The 21,021-nt window shown below is 46.6% G+C and overlaps 1 protein-coding gene across 1 annotated transcript in view; it reads left to right on the plus strand.

Annotated features, from left to right (window-relative positions):
* Positions 1–21,021, plus strand: part of EPHA1 (EPH receptor A1) — a 38,783-nt gene that overhangs the window by 13,807 nt on the left and 3,955 nt on the right. Inside the window, exons 3-14 of the mRNA XM_062006270.1 lie at positions 1,285–1,560; positions 3,206–3,596; positions 8,515–8,670; positions 11,047–11,394; positions 12,607–12,731; positions 12,835–12,994; positions 16,776–16,872; positions 18,705–18,760; positions 19,026–19,148; positions 19,249–19,434; positions 20,137–20,198; positions 20,589–20,798. Of these exons, the coding sequence (XP_061862254.1) occupies positions 1,285–1,560; positions 3,206–3,596; positions 8,515–8,670; positions 11,047–11,394; positions 12,607–12,731; positions 12,835–12,994; positions 16,776–16,872; positions 18,705–18,760; positions 19,026–19,148; positions 19,249–19,434; positions 20,137–20,198; positions 20,589–20,798 (2,190 nt within the window). The remainder of the gene's footprint in view (positions 1–1,284; positions 1,561–3,205; positions 3,597–8,514; positions 8,671–11,046; positions 11,395–12,606; positions 12,732–12,834; positions 12,995–16,775; positions 16,873–18,704; positions 18,761–19,025; positions 19,149–19,248; positions 19,435–20,136; positions 20,199–20,588; positions 20,799–21,021) is intronic.

Consider the following 21,021-nt stretch of genomic DNA (forward strand, 5'->3'; position numbering starts at 1 on the left):
TAGATACGAGCTTGTGCTATCAGCCTGGAGAACTCTGGCTGTTTTCAGAGTGGGGCTGCATAGCAGGTATGCTCTAAGGCATGGCATAAAAGCAGAGCCTCCTTTGGTACTCTGTAGATCCCTCTCTTGTGTTTCACTAGCAAATTGACCTGGTCTGTGTGATCAGAAGCTAGGAGAGAGGCTGCAGAGCTGTACTGGGAGTACAGGAGGTGGTGGTGCAGGAGTAACATGTGAATCTCACGCTCAGCCCATGAGGCTTGACAAGCATAGAGTAATATAGAGACTAAGGCCTTGTTTAAATTGCATCTTAACCTGGGGTGTGATTTAAAACCAAGATGCTTCAACTTGTGCCAATACCTATGTGGGCACTTGTTTCAATTGAATTTGATTAAACATATAAAGCATAATGAGAAAGGCAGTCTTTGGGGGGGGGCGGGGGAGGGGGGGGAAGGATGTAAGTTATTTTCCCTGTGGATAAAACCTTGCTTTCCAAGTTTTCAGTTCTTACATGTGACTTACTCGAAAGTGAATATTCTTTCATTTCCTATCCTGCCTGTAGTGAGGAAACAAAACTAAAACCACATAAAGTTCAGCAAAATTGTATGTTAAAATATGTAACAAACACCATCGGATTCACGCAAATAGTATCAGTGAGGTCAAATAACCGGCTGGGCCCATGTCCTCTTAATTGCCTGGGGAAGAAGCAGCACCTGGTGTGAATTTGGGAAAATCAACCGAGTTGGAATGGTTAAATTAGGGTTTGCAAAATATCACACTTAAAGAAGTGTGAACTCCAAATTAATGAGTGCTTGCTCTAGCACAGTCCTTCTGCAATTGACCTTCCAATTGTGTTGGGTCATCTTTTCACATACCCCAAAGTGTTGTGCATTATTTTCAGGGGCAGATAATAGTCCTGATCTGGTATGTCCTATTGCACACTTTGAATGTAAATGATGGCAGAGACAACTAGCCAATACATGGGAGCAGCAGGTCTTTTTCTCAATCTAGGACAAGGCAGTGGTGTGAAAGAAATAAATTGGAACCAAAGTCGTAAGTCAGATCCTAATTACAGTATCCTCTTTGCTCCCTATGTAAAGAGTTAGGCATATACGGGGCTCTAGATCAAATGCAAGTTTTGCTCAGTGTAGGGGACCTTTTAGCTAGCCAGGCTTTAAATCCTGAATGCTATATGGGATCTTTTAGGCAAAATTTTGTCAGAGTTGAAGCAAGATTTGTTTCTTACGTTTGTCTAAAAATGTCTGTTTTCTTCTGCCCTGGGAGCAGTGGAGTGAAGTGCAGCAGATGATAAATGGTACCCCGGTCTATATGTACCAGGACTGCAGTGTGCTTTCTGAAGGTGACACTGACCACTGGCTTCGCACCAACTGGATTTATCGGGGTGAGGCAGCCTCCCGCATTTATGTGGAGCTAAAGTTTACTGTGAGGGACTGCAAGAGCTTCAAAGGTGAAGTAGTGACCTGCAAAGAGACCTTCAATCTCTATTACATGGAGTCTGAACAAGATGTTGGGATCCAGTTCCGCCGCCCACTGTTCATCAAGGTCTGTAGCACTGGGGGTGAAGACTGACTCACGTCTTTCAGCTTAAACTTGACATATCTTTCAGCTTAAACTAGGTGTGTCTTGCTGGCTGAGAAAAACCAGGAGAACCAGCATCTGGGGAGGGGCATGGATAGTAAGCTTTGTCCTTAGAATAAACTTTGTCCCCAGTGCCCTCTGTGATGCTGAGAGCAGCCTCTGCCACAGGAGGCACAGAAGTTTTCAAATAGGATCAGACCTCCATCTGATGTAACTGCTTACTTAACTGGACACCACCTAGGTAAAGATTCTAAAGGGTTTTTATCAGTTATGTTAGGTTTTAGAAACAGTAAAGCAGAGACCAAAGGAATTTGACTTGCCTTAGGTCATAAAGCAAGAGTAGACGAAATGAAGAATGGAATTCAGTTCATGTCTCTGTGCTCCTGATCACTTACTCTGGTTGTTACAAGACATATATGATGGCTTACTATAATGAAATTTCCCTTATGTGGAAGTATATGGTACCATCTTAACGGCTGTTTGCCCCAACTATTGCTCTCTTGCAGTGGAAACATTTGAATTGCAGAACAGAGAACCTCAGCATTTTTGTAGACAAAATCCTGTAACCCACTTCTGTCTTAAAAGAAGCTACAGACCTTAATTATGTGACTGCCCTCTCCTCAGCAGTTTAAATGACATATGATGAAAATAAAGAACAGTAAAGGCCAGCACAGGCAGAGCAGGATTCTGGTAACCAATTTCTCCCCTCCCCGGTGCTCCTCTACCTCCCCCGCAGCCTACCACTTGTGTGATACGTTCACAACTCCTAAACCTGCATTATGATCCCACTGCCAGATGCAGATGCTGTGCAGATCTTTTCATCTACCATCCAGCTACAGGGAGTGGGTGGTATCATGCAACAGGGAGGGGCCTGCAGTGAACAGGATTAGTTATCAGGCTCTCCCTCTGAGAAGGCCACCTGACCATCGGGCTCTCTGAGAAGAGAGGCTATCCCACCCACAGTCTAGCTCTTCCATATCACATGATGTCATGGAGGCCTTTCCTGTTTGCCCAAGCATTGAAAGCATCTCTTGCTCCCATCCTTTGTCTGCTGAGCCAGCAGGAATGTAAGAGTGTGGGAGCATTTTTCACCCAAGTATCTACTGAGCTGAAATATGTTGTGCTGCATGAGAAACACCTTGCACTACCTGATCTGATCTAAGCCTAGAAATAGGTGGCTGTAATTCACCGGTCAATTTAGAAATAGAACTCTTAAGTGGAGTTATGATTTTATTGCATACAGTTTGCCAACAAACTGATGGGACAAAGTACAACAAAGAAAAATACACAGATGAGAGAGTTGCCTCTTTTGGGGTAGTTCCTAAAGACCTCTGAGATCAGAGACCCAGAACACGGAGTACTATGTAAGACCAGTGAATGGCTGCAAAGGAATTGAAATGAGATAATAAAAAGTATGGAGGTGAGAAAGGATGTGGACCCCCTTGTTAAGACCTCTTTCAAAGGCAAAGAAAGCATGCGGTGTGCTGGCATTAGAAGCATTTGACCATATAGCCTCTAAAAGGCCTTAGAGTAAAGAAGTTTGAGAGGCAGGGGTATCTCAGCTGCCACTGCCTGTTTGGATGTTAAAGCTGTTGTCTTTTTCTCTTAGCTCAACACTGTGGCAGCAGATCGCAGTTTCACCAGCAAAGACATCGAATTGGGCGCCATGCAGCTGAACACAGAAGTGTGCACCATTGGGAAGCTGTCTCGCCGTGGTTTCTACTTGGCTTTCCAGAACTCTGGGGCTTGTGTAGCAATGGTGTCTGTCCGAGTGTATTACAAGACTTGCCCAGAGGTGGTGCGGGGCCTGGCCCTCTTTCCAGAGACGCTTGCAGGCTCTGAGGGGCTGACAGAAGTGCCTGGGGTGTGTGTAGAGCATGCAGCTGAAGAAGTGGGCTCTCCCCCAAGGATGCACTGCAGCACCGATGGGGAGTGGCTGGTACCCATGGGCCGATGCCTTTGTGCTGTGGGGTTTGAGGAAGCTGACGGGAGCTGCGTGGGTGAGTATGCAGGCAGACACTGGCTGTAGGCCATGGGACAGGTTCCAGGGAACTAGAGATCAGAGGATCTGTAAGCATGAAGTGGGATCAGGGGAGTTAGTGTGGTCTGCTTCTCACTTGCCTGCCCTCTGTGCCTGCCAGGTATACGTTATACCTTTCCTCCCCTCCTTAGCTTCTCTTGTTTAGTTGTGATTTTTCTCTTCATGTCAGGTGTAAGACCTGCACACACTTTTCCACTCCCTCTTGGGTTTTATCCAGGAGCTTTCAGCTCTGGAGCTAGTTTCTGCGAGCTGTAACTGTGATTGACACTGACTCACTTAACAACTGGTTCCCAACCCTTAAATGGTAACCTTGTTCTCTTAGGACAGACAGGTCATATGCACAGAACAGTGTATTTGTCCCATGAGTAGAAAGCTGAGAGCTGGAGGGAAGCAAGTTTCTCCTCGTGTCCCTGTCTGCTTGGACTGGGATGGCTCTTCTGCCATGGCAAACTATGTTAAAGCATGTTGCACAATACGGTTGGTGCCTGGCACATTTCTGAGGAAGAGCAATTAGCAAGCATAGGAGTCACCAGGGTACTGGAGCTACTGAATGAGCCAAGGTTGTTGGAGCAAGCAGTGGAGGGCTTTTCCTTTGCCACAGATGGGACAAGATTCAGCTTCTTAGGGCAACTTTGTGTGCATCAGAAAAGAGGATGTGTGGCCCTTTGTGGGTATTGCTGTAGAGAGGGAGGTAAAAGCACATCTCTGCTCTCGTTGTCAGAGCCAGATGGCACAAGGTTAAGGCATATAGAAGAGGGAATCCAGCAGTGCTCTCAGGGTCAGCAGGTGCCCTGTCTCTGCTTTGTACTGCCTTTGTTCCACTACAATCGTCTGGTGTGTCTAGAAATGACCACTGCTTGTTCCTTTTTTTGCTTGGGAACCTTGTGAAGGTTGAGGCACAAGATCCTCACCTTCCTACAGCAATCTCCTCTCCTTGCACAGCCCAGCCAGTTTTTCCACTTAGGTGCTACAGAGCTCTCCCCGCCCTCCTGAGAGCACTGCCCTGGGAAGAGGCAGGGAAGCTGTCATGTCTGGACAAGCCCTGACTGCTATCACAGCACAGGTTCATTCTACATCTATGCTTTTATTCCACTCCACCCAAGTACAGCTGCAACCAAAAGTGTCTTTTGTAGGATCAATAGGGACCTAGGAGATCTCCAAGGAGAGGAAGGGAACAGGGGAGAACCTATTAGGTGTAGGGAGAGGTGCTTCATGTTCAGAGCAGTGTTTTATTGCAGGATTAGAAGAAAAGGTGAGTGTAGGTTGGCTGCAGAGGGAAATCTTGGGGTTTTCTCCTTCAACAGAGAAGACCAGACATTCTGCAAGAGACTGGAAACAATACAGGTCAGGATAAAGACTGAGGTGTCATAGCTTCTACTTTGTCCTTAGAAGATGGAAAGACTTTTCTTTCAAACCTGTAAAGAGGGGCAGGATGGAGGAACACCTTCTGTCAGCATCTTCTGAGCTCTGCCTTAAGTAGTAACTGAAAAAAAGGAAAGCTGAACCCTTGCCTCTTAACATAGAGGAAAACCTGAACCCTGTTTCAGGACAGGAGGCAACAGAAGAGCAGAGGTCGAGGTTCTTTACTAGTTGACTCAAACTCTGTGTGAATTCCCAGCGGGGCACATAATGGCTCAGCCATCCGTCGGTCCCAGAAAAAACACCTGCACAGAGCATTACGTCTCAGCCTCTCACATTGTTGCAGACTTTGCTGCTGAAAAACCCTGAGCCTCCATGATTAACTTCAAGTATGTAGTTTACCGTGAACACGAAGGCTCACTGTGCCCCCAGCCTGTATCCTCTGCCTCCTTTGTTGGGCTCTCCAGGGTGGCTGGTAAGCCGAGCTCCCCTCAGCTCTGGCCTGGCCTCTGCAGGCTGCCCGGTGCTTGTCGGCCGTCTACCCGCGAGAACCCGTACGAATAAGCAATGAAGGGAGGGCCCCAGCCACCCTCTTTGCCCTCTGGTGCCGAGCTGGCTCTCTCACGGCGTGCCTGATGCTCCCGTTTTTACCGTCGTGCAGCCTGGAGCAGGTGGCCGAGGGCCAGGAAACCTAGGTGCCGAGGACAGAGGGGCTGGGTGGGAGCCGAGACTGCTGGCTCTGCGCTCCCCTGCCGGCTGCACTCCTGGGGACGCCGAGGGCAGCAACCCACCTCCTCCTCCTGCCCAGGGAGCCCGATGCCCCCAGAGAACAGCGGCGTTGGCAGGCGGGCTCACCCCCTCGGCGGCAGGCTCGGGCCAGAGCCCACCGCCGCCTGCTACCCCCGCACCCGCTGGGCCCGCCAGGGAGGGCCTCGCCTCGGCCGCTGCCGCCCCGCTCCGCCTCCGGGCGCTGCCGCCTGCTCATGGTGCTGCTGTGCCGCCCCCTGCTGGCCGCTGCGGGCGCGCCGTGAGCCGCGGTTGCCGCCACCGCAACGGCTGGTGTGGGCAGGCGGCAGCCGGGGCCGGGGGCTTCGCCTTGAGGGGCCGGGGCCTCTCCCTTAGCTGCCGCGCCGGGCCATGTGGCCTGAGGCTAGATGGCCTCATGTCGGCTGCGCGCTGTGCCCTGTCTCTTCCAACAGTCTTAAGGCCATACTGGCGACAGGGGCATGCGGGCAGTTGTGTGCGGATGTTTGTGCCCACATCTCCTTTCCCCTTTTAGTTTTGTGCGCTAGACGCAGCCTCAGACAATGTGGCCCGATGTGGCTGGCCAGTGCTTGTCCGATGACTCCATGGGCTCGTCCCTTTGCGCTGATGCCCCCTGTGCAGTTCTCTTGTCTGTGAGGCAGCTCCTCTGCTTTGAAGGGCCTCAGCACCGCTGGTGGGTAAAGCCGATGTGGCCTGTGGGTTAGTGTGGCACTGGAGCTGAGGCCCAGAGGAGCAGAGGCTGTCTTTGGGTTGTAGCTAACTGTTCTTGCAAAGGTCTCCAAACCCAGATTTCCCTAATTTACTTCCTGACTGTCTCAGTCTCAAAATAAGAGGATGTGTATGTCATTCCAAATTTATGTCAGGTCTTATTATCCTGGAAATACCAGAACCTCTTGTGTTATACAAGCCTTGCACTTCATTTATTTTTTGCGTGTTGCTGTCAAAGCTGTCCTGGCCCAAACTGATTCAATGTTGGGGATTTTGAAGTCTTATGCTGGAGCAAAGTGGCAGGAGGCCGCAAAGTTTGCATATTGACTCCAGCCTTTGAAAGCATTCTTGGTCATGAGCAATCTAGAGATCAAAGTAACTTTTCTTCTCCTTGTCTGTTTTTCAAGTAGAGTCTCTTTGGGCTGGTGACAATCAATGTTTGACCCTTTTAAGTCTTTCAACAGCCTTTGCTATCACTGACCACTCAGTTACATGATTGTAACTCAGAATGATAGACCTTCCTGAGGGATTCTATTATTTGCTGAAATCAGAAGGTGCTAGTTACCTCTACTTCTTGTGATTATTTTTCCTTTCTGTACTCTTTAGACATCACTGCTGCAAGTCTTTAGGGTCCGGTATTTGCAAGTGGCTGTGTCATGGTATTACTGTGCAACTGATGTGCCAGTTGTCATCATCCAGTGCGTCCCAGGGCAAGAAAGGGGACCAATAGGAATGCGATGAAGCCTCTTCTCTGATGACAATCTAGAGAGATATTTCAATGTACAGTGAGGATAATGACTCTTCCTGAAACTGATAGTGAGGAAGGAGTCTTGTTTGGCCTGTGTTCATGGAAGTTCTTTTAGGTCCCTCAGGTCCATCTGTGTTACATAGTGGTAAGGGTTGGATTGTTTTTTTGTGTTCTGGATAAAGGATCATTTCCTACACTGTGCTCTACCACAGTAAGTCATTTGTGTCTGACTCTTGAGCAGATTGCTTTCTCTGTTGAGATCTCCTGAGGGATTACACAGGACATTGTTGCTTTTATAGGGCAATATAAAAAGGGTCATTCCCTCAATGCTCAAGTTAAATGCAAGGTGGTAGCCATGGCAGAGTTGGTGAATGCATTCCTCAGCCATCTGATTAGTGATAGGTTGTTCATTTCTTTAGTTTAAGAACATATGATGACATATTCATTTAGCAGAGACTGGTAAACCATCACATTCACAGGTTATTCCGACCTCCCTCCCTTGTTTTCTCCCTGCTATACACCACACACCTACAGAGGTGAAGCATTGACCTGTTAGATGGCTAGTGGACCAGTTCTTTTGTAGATCAAGCTAATAGTAATGCAGTAAAATCAGTGTCAGATGTTATTCTTAGAGAAAGATGTGTCTGCTTATTTTTGTCAGAGTGCAAATAGAAGGCATGTGGCACCTACTCCCTTGCAGTCTATGTTGACTTCGTAGCCAGTTACACTCAATACTGATACTTATACTGAACTGATACTTATCTAGATATTTCCAGGGCCCTGCTAGGTTATGCTTTGGTACAACACTTGAAATCAGAAAAGATGCTCCAGCTAAAAAGATCCCTGGTTTTCCCATATGAAGTCAGGAAGCAGAGGACTCTGAGTACAAGGACTTGGAGTATTTACAACTAGTATTTGCAGCTAATTATGGTGTGGACAGCTTAAAGGGCAAGAGAGGTACCAGTCTGGATTTATGTTGAAAGAAGTCTTTGAGGCTCACCAGCTCCTGTTTTCATACAGTATCCATGAGGAATGAGATCCCCCTTCTTTACTCTATGAGTCCTATCATAACATTGATTCTACCCTGAGTTTCCATCTCCTCTCTCTGAGATGATGATTGGTCTAGGTGACCTCCAAGGGTCCTCTCCAAACTAAATATTTCTGTGAGCTAAGAAAATGGAAAAAAAAATGGCAAGCAGATAAAGGAGTGTTAAAGAAACTGAACAAAACTGGTAGGTAGTTTCTTGTTGATCTTAGTTATCACTGATCTTATGTTGACTTGTTTGTCTCTTCACAGCCTGCCAGCGAGGATTTTACCGTCACTCTCTGGAGGCTAAACACTGCCTGAAGTGCCCCCCCAACAGCTCGTCCAATGAGCCAGGGGCTACGTCTTGTTCCTGCAATACAGGCTTCTACCGAGCACCTTCGGAGGGACAGAACATTGCTTGCACCCGTGAGTTGCAGAGAGAAACAAAGAACAATGTCTAAACAGACTGGGTGATGAACTTATTAAGGGCAACTCTGCAGAGAAGAACTTAGGGATACTGGTGGGAGAAAAATGGGACAGGAGCTGGCCATGTGCACTTGGATCCCAGATAACCAATCGTGTCCTGGGCTGCATAAAAAGAAGCATCACCAGCAGGTCGAGCAAGATCATTCTCTCCCTTTGCTCTTGTGAGACCCCGCTTGGAGTGCTGCGCACAGGTTGGGCATCTCCGGTACAAAAGTGACATGAACCTGTTAAAGTGAGTCCAGAAGAGGATCATAAAAATGATCAGAGAGCTGGAGCACCTTTCCTAATGAAGACAGGCTGAGAAAGTTGGGGTTGTTCGGCCTGGAGAAGAGAAGGCTCTGGAGAGATCTTCTTGTTGGCCTTCCAATACTTAAAGGGAAATGGTGTAAAAGACTTTTTACCAAGGCCTGTGACAGGACAAGGGGCAACGGTTTTAAACTGAAAAAGTAGATTTAGGTATGGAAGACACTTTTTACAGTGGAGGCGGTGAGACATTGGAACAGGTTGCTCAGAGAAGCTGTTGATGCTCTGTGTTTAGGAGTGTTCAAGGCCAGGTTGGATGGGGCCTTGAGCAAGCTAATCTAGTGAAAGAAGCTTCTGCCCATGGCAGTGAGGTTGGACTAGGTGATCTTTGAAGATCTCTTCAAAATCATTCTGTGATTCCATGAACAAAGAGATGGGAGGAAACAGAACTTTGGGAAATGGGGATAGAATCATAGATTTGTTTCAGTTAGAAAAGATTTTTAAGATCATTGAGCTCAACTACTAACCTAACACTACCAAGCCCACTGTCGTGGCTTAGGCCTGCTAGGAACAAAAGACCAAGATCATAGAATCATAGAATGGTAGGGGCTGGAAGGAACCTTTAGAGATCATCTAGTCCAACGTCCTTGCAGAAGCAGGTTCACCTAGATCAGGTCACACAGGAACATGTCCAGGCGAGTCTTGAAGACCTCCAAGGAAGGAGACTCCACAACCCCTCTGGGCAGCCTGTTCCAGTGCTCTGTCACCCAATTGCCACTTATAATCCCAGACAAAACAGGCAAGACTACAAGGAGAAAACAAAACTTAATTTAATCCACCTCCAACCAAAACGTAACAGAATTATCCAATGGAAAAACAATACAGAGTAGTGCGAATTATGGAAGTGCAAATAGCCCTTTAAGATCCCTTTCCCCCGCACTCCTCATGTCTTCCTAGGCTTAGAGCTCTGACCCCAGTGTTTTGTTTCCTCCCTCCGTAAGCAGCTCTGGGGGCATGGAATGAGGGTTTCAGCCAGTCCTTTCCCAATGGCTCCTGACACTTGTCTCTCCTCAGGGCAGGCAGGCTCCTCACAGCTCCTCGCTGCTCCAGTGCAGGGTCCCTCACATGCCAGGCAGCCCTGCCTGGGCCGCTCTGACGGGACGCTGCAGCTCCACTTCATTTCCTTTGCATCAGGGTCCAAACTGCTCATCCCTTTTGACTTGGGGTCTCCAACTTTCACCCCCTCTGTCATGGGGCCTCTACCTCTAGTCCTCTCTGGCAGTGGGTCTCTACCTCTTTGCATGGGCTGCAAGGGTGTCTCTGTTCTGGCATTGCTCCTCCGTTGCTTCTTTTCTGACTGCTGGGTCCGCATGGTCATCTCCATCTTGCCTGACCCTTCCACCTCCTCCTACAGACTTCAAATTTCCATTCTTAAATAGTAATGGCAGAGGTGCCAGATCAGCCCGGCCGGGCTGGAGGTGGATGCAAACCCAGATCAGGAGAAAGTCTGAGAACTGTTTATGGAGGAAGCACTGCTGCAGCCCCCTTCACCTGATACCAAGCAAAAAATAGCCCCACACAAAACCGTCACACCCACAACTAGACTATGTCCCTAAACATCTCAGCTACACATCTTTTAAATATCTCCAGGGATGGCCACTCCACCACCTCCCTGGGCAGCCCTTTCCTGTGTCTTAGAAAGCTTCTCAGTGAAAATGTTCGTCATAATCTCCAGTCTAACTCTCCTGTGGTACAACTTGAGCCCATTTGTCCTGTCATTCATTACTAGAGAAAAGAGACTGACCCCCACCTCCCTATAACCTCCTTTCAGGTAGTTGTAGAGAGTGATTGTGTCTCCCCTCAGCCTCTTTTTCTCCAGACTAAACACCTCCAGTTCCCTCAGCCTCTCTTCATAAGACTTTATGCTCTAGATCATTCTGATGAGAGATCAGAGAGGGAGAGGCTGGGAGGACAGAGGGCTCCAATCAAAATGCATCATCAGATGGGAAACTGACACAGTACTTTGGGTATTAACAAAGCTGGATCTAATAATTTCTTTCATGCTTCTTGCAGGCCCTCCCTCAGCACCCCGTAATGTCAGCTTCTCCCTTGTTGGCACACAGCTGAGCCTGTGGTGGCAGCCACCCAGCGACCACGGAGGGCGGAAGGACCTGACTTACACGGTCTTCTGTCAGCGCTGCCATTTCCTGTCGTGTGAGCCGTGTGAGGCTGGCGTCATGTTCTCCCCCAGTGCTTCTGGTCTCACTAAACCTGCTGTGGAAGTAGATGGCCTAGAAGCTTACACCAACTACACATTTTCTGTGGAAGCCCATAATGGTGTCTCAGGAATGGGACCTTCTTCACAGAGAACTGCTCCACAGAGAAGTGCTCCAGCTGTCTGGGTCGCAGTTGGACATGCAGGTTAGCTGAAGCGGAGGGTTCTTCCTGCTTGTCAGGAAAAGGAGTAGGAATCTCTGTGAATGTTTAAACTTTCTCCACCTTCTCCTTCTATCTATGTGTTGGTGTGGTATGATAAGGGCTTTAAGGTACCTCTGCCATGTAAAAGTCCATCAGCCATATGCCCTGCAAGTCAAAGCAGCAGCAGTCATTACCATGGGCTATGAATCCAACAAGGACTTAGCACGGGGGAGGAGTATAAAGCCTTCCCTGTCATACGCTAGCATAGTGCAGCCCAAGTGACCTGTGTGACAGGAATAGAACAGTGACTGTGGCATGAAATGTTCCCGATGACTCGGGTATTGCAAAAAATCCATCTGAACACAACAGAAACCCTCCAGTAACTGAAAAATATCCCCAGACCCAAAAACCACTTTGAAAGCATGGAGAAATGAGGATGTTAATAACATGCAAGTTCTTGACACGCTTCTATAGTTTAGCTTCAAGCTGGCTACATTGGCTGTCCTGTGAATACTTTCCAGAACGCTGTGGTACATGATTATAGCTAAGTGATAGCGCATTGCTCAACAGGCCTTGGTGCTTTCCCCAAGTTCTGATTTAGTGACAAAGTACGATTTTTTCTCCTGATACTATGCAGAGGCAAGCACAATGAGCTAGAAAAACAGTTTTGGCTCATCTCATCACTTCCTGCTGGTGATGAAGGACAAGGAGAGAACCAGGCTTGACTCTTCAGTCCTTGCAGACTGTTGAGAATTATCTTTTAATTCATGAACAGCACACAGGTGAGAGATTTTGAGCACTGAATTTCACCAAGCCCTTAAGAAATGGGAGCTGCATTCATAAATCACATAAGATACTTGTTTTCATGCTGCCGTAAGAGCATAAAATCCTAACATTTGATTTCAAACTGAACACTTGCAGTGCAGTGCTGGATTAAATAATTTCTTGGAATGCTGATTATTTTTGGAGGGACAAACAAAGTTATGCTTCCACTGTTGGGGTAGAAACATGCTGTTTACAGAAAGCAGTTAATTACAGCTGGAGACCTCACATCTCTTTCACCACAGAAGAGAAAGATGTGGCAGTGGCAATGAGAGTCAGTTTCATTTGCATGATGTGACCAGAGAAGGAAAGGGAATGCTTCTGGTGGAGCGAGGGCCTAGTTTGCGTTATGTTTGTATTCCTTCCTGATGTTCTCTGTTCTCTTCCCTGCAGCTCCAGTAACAGTATCACAGTTTATCCTGACACAAAGAGATGACAGTAGTCTTTCCATCTCTTGGCTTGCCCCACGGCAGCGCAGCTGGACCTCAGTGGAGTATGAGGTCATGTTCTTTGAGAAGGTGAAGCCTTCCTAATTTGTTCTTCCCTTTTTCACCCAAAGGGATGGTGGCATCCTCTTCATTCGGTGTGTATTTGTTACTTAACCCTGTTTGGTTTCTGCAGGGAGAAGAGGCACGTTACACAGTAAAGCACCTTCTTGAGCCAAACGTCACCCTGAGAGATCTGCAGCCAGACACAGCCTACTTGCTTCGGGTCAGATCCATTACACCCCTTGGGCCTGGGCCCTACTCCCCAGAGCAGGAATTCCGCACCCTTCCACCAGGTAAAGGACAACCTCTCGTTTGGGGTAAACTCACTTCTCCCATCAGACTGTATTCCTGTGGTACATAGATCTCTTTATGTGTTCTGCTAGCTATAAAGGCACAGACACCGTGGTCCTGAGCTCCTTGTCACCAGGGCCAAGCTTTGTGAAAATGTAGAACAAGGAGACATTTATCCCATTCCCTTGTTGACATGTAAAATCTACCTGTACTTTCCCATTCAGAACTGATCAGTCTGTTTGTTGTTTGTTTGTTGTGTTTGTGTGTTGTACCAGCAAATTACTTAGTTCTCCCGAAGGACGTTTATGATTCTAGTGTTTCTAAGTTTGAGTGTTAGCAAAATGATTACCATATGCTTCCTTTTGTGTGAAAGTTACTAGTGAAAAGGAGAGCTCAAAGGACCTCACCACTGTTTTTTTCTAGTTTTATCATTTCCGCTCTCTGTAATCTGACCGCTAAATGTAACTTTGCCCAGAGAGATGATATGTCCTGCTGAAAAACGTTCTTCATCAAAGTGTGAAGTGTAGAAAGCCAAGCTCTTGAGGCCACAAGACCTTTGTCCTATGTCAAAGAACATCTTATACAGGCCTCACATACAACATCCCTCCCTGAGTCACCCAGAGACTTCCCCTTTATCAATAGTTTTCTGTAACGGAGGTTGCTCTCTCTTCATTCCACACATTCACAGACGCTCCTATTGAGCCTATGGATAATTTTAGAACTAGATCTGTTGAAATTATGCTATTCAAAGGCTAGTTTTATTGTAATAAAATAAGGACATGGAAGAAAGAAAAGGCATGCCTTAACTGTTGACTGTGTAAAAACTGATAAGGAATTGTGACACTGTAGTTGCAATATAATATAATTAATTCTAATTAAAGATTTTTTTGGGGCCTTTTTTGGCATGAGGAGCATTTGGTAAAATTTTTCATGAAGTCGCAGCACTAAATGATGATGACATAAATGATTTTTATCCCACAGAATAACGTATCATAAAGGTCCTGTGGAAAATAGATAAGTTAAGATGTGCCTTAGATGTGTTAGAAAATACTTCCATCAAGATTACGCTTTTTTAAAAATAAAGGTTTATCACAGTTTATAACATATGAAGGGAAAGATGGTTATCAAGGGGAGTCAACATGACTTCACCAAGGGGAAATCCTGCTTGACCAACCTGAGAGCCTTCTATGAGTGCATAGCTGGCTGGGTAGATGAGGGGAGAGCAGCGGATGTCATCTACCTTGACTTCAGCAAGGCTTTTGACACCGTGTCCCATAACATCCTCATCAGAAAGCTCAAGCAGTGTGGCTTGGATGAGTGGACAGTGAGGTGGATGGAGAGCTGGCTGAACGACAGAGTCCAGAGGGTGGTGATCAACCAGAGGGTGGCATGGAGTCGAGTTGGAGGTCTGTGGCCAGTGGAATTCCACAAGGATGTGTTGTGGGGCCAGTCTTGTTCAACATCTTCATCAACAACCTGGATGAGGGGACAGAGTGTGCCCTCAGCAAGTTGGCTGATGACACCAAACTGGGAGGACTGGCTGATTCCCCAGAAGACTGTGCTGCTATTCAGCGGGATCTCGACCGACTGGAGAGTTGGGCAGAGAGGAACCTCGTGCGGTTCAACAAGGACAAGTGCAGAGTCCTGCAGCTGGGAAGGAACAACCCCACACACCAGTACAGACTGGGGGTCGACCTGCTGAAGAGCAGCTCTGCAGAGAGAGACCTGGGAGTCCTGATTGATAATAAGCTAAATATGAGCCAGTAATGTGCCCTCGTGGCCAAGAAGGCCAATGGCATCCTGGGATGCATCAAGAAGAGTGTGGCCAGCAGGTCAAGGGAGGTTGTTCTCCCTCTCTACTCTGCCCTGATGAGGCCTCATCTGGAATCCTGTGTCCAGTTCTGGGCTCCTCAGCTCAAGAGGGACAGGGAAGTTCTGGAGAGAGTCCAGCACAGGGCCACCAAGATGATCAGGGGACTGGAGCATCTTTCATATGAGGAAAGTCTGAGGGAACTGGGGCTGTTTAGTCTGGAGAAGAGGACACTGAGGGGAGATCCTATTAACATTTATAAAGGGTGGGTGTCAGGAGGTTGGGACATCCCTTTTTTCTGCTATAGCTAGCAACAGGACAAGGGGTAATGAGATGAAGCTGGAACACAAAAAGTTCCACAAAAACTCTTCAGGTGAGGGAGCCCTGGCACAGGCTGCCCAGAGGGGTTGTGGATTCTCCTTCCTTGGAGGTCTTCAAGACCCGCCTGGACACGTTCCTATGTGACCTGATCTAGGTGAACCTGCTTCTGCAGGGGGGTTGGACTGGATGATCTCTAAAGGTCCCTTCCAACCCCTACCATTCTAGGATTCCATGATTCTATGATTCTACCTCATCGTGCCAAGAAAAAGGTATTTTGAATATTAAAGGGATTAAAAAGAAGTGCCAGCAAGGTTTCATTTGAAGTGAGTTCTTTGATAATATGAGAAGCATTGTTTATCTGTAGGGGTCTAGGGATATTAATGGAACAAGATTTGCAAGAAGAGGCAATTTTTTTAAATGCTTAATTTGGTAATTTAGATCCCTTAATTTCCTGCAGAAGTGCCACGTACCTGAAAGTTTGTCCATTTTATAAATAAAATATATTATTTCACCTTCCAAATCCTGCCTTTTTAACAAAAAAACCCCCATGTTAGCTCTGCCTCTTGATTTCTGCTTAACTAAGCTGGTGATTTTTAAGACTTTTAGTGAGATGAGTCAGCATCAAATTGAACATGAATAATAATTGTTAATTAGGCTTTACAGATGCTGGCTGTTGACTCTGGATGTTAGGAAACACTTCCAGACAGAGTTATCTATGTCACACGAGCTGTTCCTTGCTTTAAAATCTCATTTATAGAAAAAAAGTCTTTAGGCATTTTCTTTCCTCTGGATGTCTTCCTAAATCTCTTCAGTGAAAGTATTTTAAAAGATAGGTTCTCATTATATATGGGTATCAACACTTTCCATTAATGTATTTTTAATGTTTTTTTAAATAGCATTTAAAGCTATGGGTAATGTTTAAAGAGACAACAAAATTGCCAAAGGTCCCTTGGCAATTCCTCTGATGAATTCAGATACACTGTATGGAAATGAATGGCTTTAGCTTGAAAATCTAAATGGAAGGAGACAACTTGTGTTATTTGAGTGCAAACTGAATGCTATCCAGTCACAAAATGAAATGACCTGATGCTTAGTTTTGAGAAAGCAGGAACAGGACGTGAGACTGCAAGTTCGTAAGTCAGTCTGCAACTTGCCTGTTTCAAAAGTCCTAAGCAGATAGTGGTTTCTGTCAAAGTAATTAGGCAAAAGGCCAAGCCCAGATACTGATGGAAGATGAGAGGGAAATTAATTTCATAAACAAGAAGAGAGTCAAGTTAGGCTGCTGGGGAAAATCATGTATTTACTGTGCCATAGTCTAAGTCAGCTAAGAGCAGGGTCCAATCTGAAAGCAGAGTGGGAGGGAAGGAACATCTATTGATTTTTAAAGTGTCATGGAATTTGTGTGGGTAATCAGGCATAGGGATAAATTAATCAACTAAAAGAACAGGACTGTAGCTAAAATGTAGACATCCACCAGAAGGTGCTTCATGCACATGAATAGCAATAGCCCTCAAATCTGGTGGCTCTGCTGCCTGGAAGACAAATGGCCATAGCTTAGCTGATACCACAGAATGATAGAAGGTGTTCACTACATTCCAGACAAAAAATTCTTGGTCTTTTAAGTGATATGTCCTTTCTCTTTGTTTCTGCAGACACAGGAGCGCTGTCTGGCGGAGTCATAGTCTCTATTATCTTCGGAGTTCTACTCTTTATTGGGCTGCTTCTGGGACTTCTTATCTTTCGGCGAAAGTAAGTGTTGATTTTTGGTATTGAAAAAGGTATAAATGCAGGAATTGCTGAGCTGTGGGAGCTTGAGAAAGGGAGAGAGTCCCTGATTTCTCACAGGATAAGTAGAGGTCAGTTAGAGATGAAAGAGTAAGTAATGTCTTGCAGCATGAAGGAATGAGTCTCGATAAGTAATTTGGATTAGAAGGATTGGAGGAATTGATGTGTCATGGCTTTGCCCGGACAGAAGAAAAGAAGCACCATGACAATCTCTTGCTCACTATCCCCCACCCACCCCCATCCTCCTTAGGATGGCAAAGGCCTCAGCGAGATGGGAGGAAGAAAGATAACCAAGGATGTTGTAGATTGAGACAAGGGCAGGAAGAGCTCATGACAATTACAATCCAGGCAAAAGAGACTCCAGTACTTGACTTAGAGAGGAAAGTCAGGGAAGTTTATTCTACTCCCTACAAGAAACAGAACAGAACAAAAAGCAAAACCAGGGCAGGATGATGAGAATATTACAATCAGCACTTTAAGATCTCCCTCCCCCATCCCTCCTTTCTTCCCGGGCCCAGCTCACTGCTCCCGATATCTCTACCTCCTCTCTGCTCAGTGGCTTGTGGGGGGCAGAGAATGGGGGATGTGGTCAGTCTCTCACAGGTGGGCTCTGCCACTTCTCTCTTCTCAGAGGAGGATGACTCCCATTCTTCCCCTGCTCCAATGCAGAGTTCCTTCCATGGGACACAGTCCTTAACAAACTTTTCTGGTGTGGGTTCTTCCCAGCAGCTACGGCCTCTGTGAATACGGGGTCCCTCACATGGGGGACAGCCTCTTCTGGACATAGTCACTGCCCCTGGCACTGAGTCTTTAATGAAGTGAGTCACTGCCCCAATGCAGGGTCTTTAATGAAGTGCAAACAAATTACTGCTTCACCAGTCCTCTCCATAGGATACAGGGATGTCTCTGCTCCAGCACATCTCCTCCTCTTTTCCCTCATTGACCTTGAGATCTGCATGGTTGCCTCTCTCTCTCTTCCCGCTCCTTGCACCACCACCAGCCAGAAAAGAAGGAAAGAACAGAACAAGAAGGAACAGGGAGCAGCTTCTTCTTCTGGCTTCTTCTTCTTAAAAAGGGATTGTGGAGGTGTCTAATTGGCTCAGCCCCAGAAGTGGGTCTGGCTCAGAGCTGGAGAGAGTTTTAAACAACTTCTTACAGGAGCTATCTTTACAGCCCCTTCCCCATTATCAGAAATCGCTCCACACAAAAACATGACAATATGTCTGTAAAATAATGCTTGTTGTCTAGGACAGAGGAAAATGTGGTGATTTCTCAGTTTTGTTATCACCCAGCACTATCATACCATTGTCATGACAGATGAATGAAAATACTGTTATGGTACAATCACTTCTATAGGTGGTGATCAATTAAGTGGGCAATACACGTATCCAGTCATTTCAGACCATTTTCCATCTACCATTACTGCAGTGGATCTCCAGTCAGGAACAAAATTTGACTTCCTTTCTAAATGTCTATAAGGCTGCTATTGTTTGGTTTTAAGAAGATCAGATATTGTACTGAAAATGTACAGAAACATAAATTAAATAGAAACTCAAATGTAATTCAGCAAGCAGAAGGCTGAACAAAACTACCTGCGTGGAAATGAAGCTCCATTTCTAAATGTAAACAAAGCATTACCTTTTCTTGCTAGTTGTACTCTACCAAGTAAGTGCAGTGTCTGGTTCCACTTTGCTCTGCACTACCCTGAACTCTGTCTGTGACCAACTGGGGCATACACCAAAAGCTTTTCTCTTTGCTATGTTCTGAGGATTTTATTTTCATGGCTTGTGTTGCAGACAGGCTCGTCGGAGGCAAGCACGGCCAGATTACAACACTTCAGGCTTTGATCGAGGTGAGCTTCAAAGGGGTAACAGAACCAGAGGCATGGAGGGGGTTGGAAAAGAGTGAAAAGAAACACTAGTTTCAAACCAGCCACTGGCATGGATTTTCTGACATAATTTACCTCTTCCCGTGACAGCTCTGGTCTTCAATGTATGGTACGTGTGTTTACTGCCATTGTCAGAATACTATGGATTCACCTCTGCTTCTATAGCTTTGCCCTACAAAGCTTGTCCCAAGGAGTTGATGGGTTTAATTTGCTCTTTTCTTTACCATAGAGAAGGTCTGGTTGAAACCCTATGTGGACCTGCAACCATACGATGACCCCAGCAGAGGGGTACTGGAATTCACTAAAGAACTGGACGTCTCTTGCGTCACTATGGAGAATGTGATTGGAGAGGGTGAGTTACTTGTCACTCCATCTCTCCATTCCCCCAACACTGTTACTTTGGTGCCTGTTCCCATGTTCATCTGTGATCTTTTGCCTCTGGTTGTCCTCAGGGGAGTTTGGGGAGGTCTATCGTGGGTCCTTGCGGCTCCCAGGGAAAGAACGTACCGTGGTCGCCATCAAGACGCTGAAGTCGACTTACTCAGACTCACAGTGGTGGAACTTCCTGCGTGAGGCGACGATTATGGGGCAATTCAATCATCCAAACATTGTGCGTCTGGAAGGAGTTGTCACCAAAAGTAAGAGTGTGTGGGAGAGAGTCCTGGAATGAGAGCAGAAACTGCTGCATTTCTCATACTGTTCTTAGAGAGGGTGCTGCCAGAGAGGGAGGGAGAAGACAGGCGCTGTGCAGGGAGAAGACAGGCACTGCTGTGTTGGCCTGTGGCAGATGATGAGGAAGGGAGGAGAGATATGGATTTCCAACAGTGTTAGGAGAGATCTTCCTGGGTTGGTGAGTGGATGAGAAGTTGGGATAGCATAAGGGATGCTTTAAGGTTATATGTATGACACAAGGAGGAATGCAAAATTGTTGGGGAGGTCTAAGGAGAGGGGTCAGCCAGCTGTGCCAGTGGAGTGGGATTGCTGGTGGAGGGTTGGATATCATAGAATCATGGAATGGTAGGGGTTGGAAGGGACCTTTAGAGATCATCTAGTCCAACCCTCCTGCAGAAGCAGGGTCACCTAGATCAGGTTGCATAGGAACATGTCCAGGCAGGTCTTGAAGGCCTCCAAGGAAGGAGTCTCCACAACCCCTCTGGGCAGCCTGTGCCAGGGCTCCCTCACCTGAACAGTGAAATAGATTTGTCTTATGTTTAAGTGGAACTTTTTGTGTTCCAGATATGGATACGGTTCTCTCTGTTCAGACAGTGAGTAGAGAGAGCATGAAAGGGCAAGAGTAGGAGAATTACAAACAGGCTAACACTTTTCTTGTCTTCCTCAAGGGAGGCCAATGATGATCATCACTGAGTATATGGAAAATGGAGCGCTGGACACCTTCCTCCGGGTGAGAGATTCCAATCTGTAAAAGGCTTGTGCACTGCCAGAGCTTGCACTAGACCCAGATTTAGGACCCTAAAAGGAGACTAGAAATAAGATCCAGACATCCACTTCCTTTCTCCTCCCTAACTTTTCCAGCTGAAGCTGGATACTACCCAGTTTTCTCGGTGTCCAGAGTGCTGTCTTTGGTAGCTGAAGTTTTGCAGGTGCCTAATGCTGACTCTGGAGACCCCTGCCGGTCCCTTAGTAAGAACCCATTGTGTCCTTTGGGCTGCGGTGTTGCCTTTTCACTTGTTCACCCATGCCCACTTTTGCAAGTTCATAAGGCCAGTAGCTACAAACCAAGCAGACTGATGTCACTTGACCCAGGTCTTCTCTGACTTCTTCTTCCTTGCAGGAGAATGAGGAAAAATTTAGCCCTGTGCAGCTTGTGAGCATGCTGCAGGGAATAGCCTCTGGCATGAGCTATCTTTCGGAACACAACTACGTGCACCGGGATCTGGCTGCTCGCAACATCCTGGTAACACGCAGTCTCCAGTGCAAGGTGTCTGACTTTGGTCTCTCCCGAATACTGGAGAACGATGCAGAGGGAACCTATGAAACTAAGGTAAAGCAAAAACAGTCTCTCAGTCTTGTAAATGAACTGCAGTCTCAGGGGGATTGAGATTCTGACAGATAAGAATGGCAGGATTTCTTCACAATAGAAAACACCAGGCTAGGGGAAGATTTGGATGGAAAATCTTGAGGGAAACCTATAGTAAAACTGGAAATCATGGTGCAGATGATTCAGAAGGTGATACTTTTCTATCTGGAGTCCATATTGATGTTGT

Source organism: Colius striatus, chromosome 1, assembly GCF_028858725.1.
Source record: "Colius striatus isolate bColStr4 chromosome 1, bColStr4.1.hap1, whole genome shotgun sequence".
Classification (NCBI taxonomy): Eukaryota; Metazoa; Chordata; class Aves; order Coliiformes; family Coliidae; genus Colius; species Colius striatus.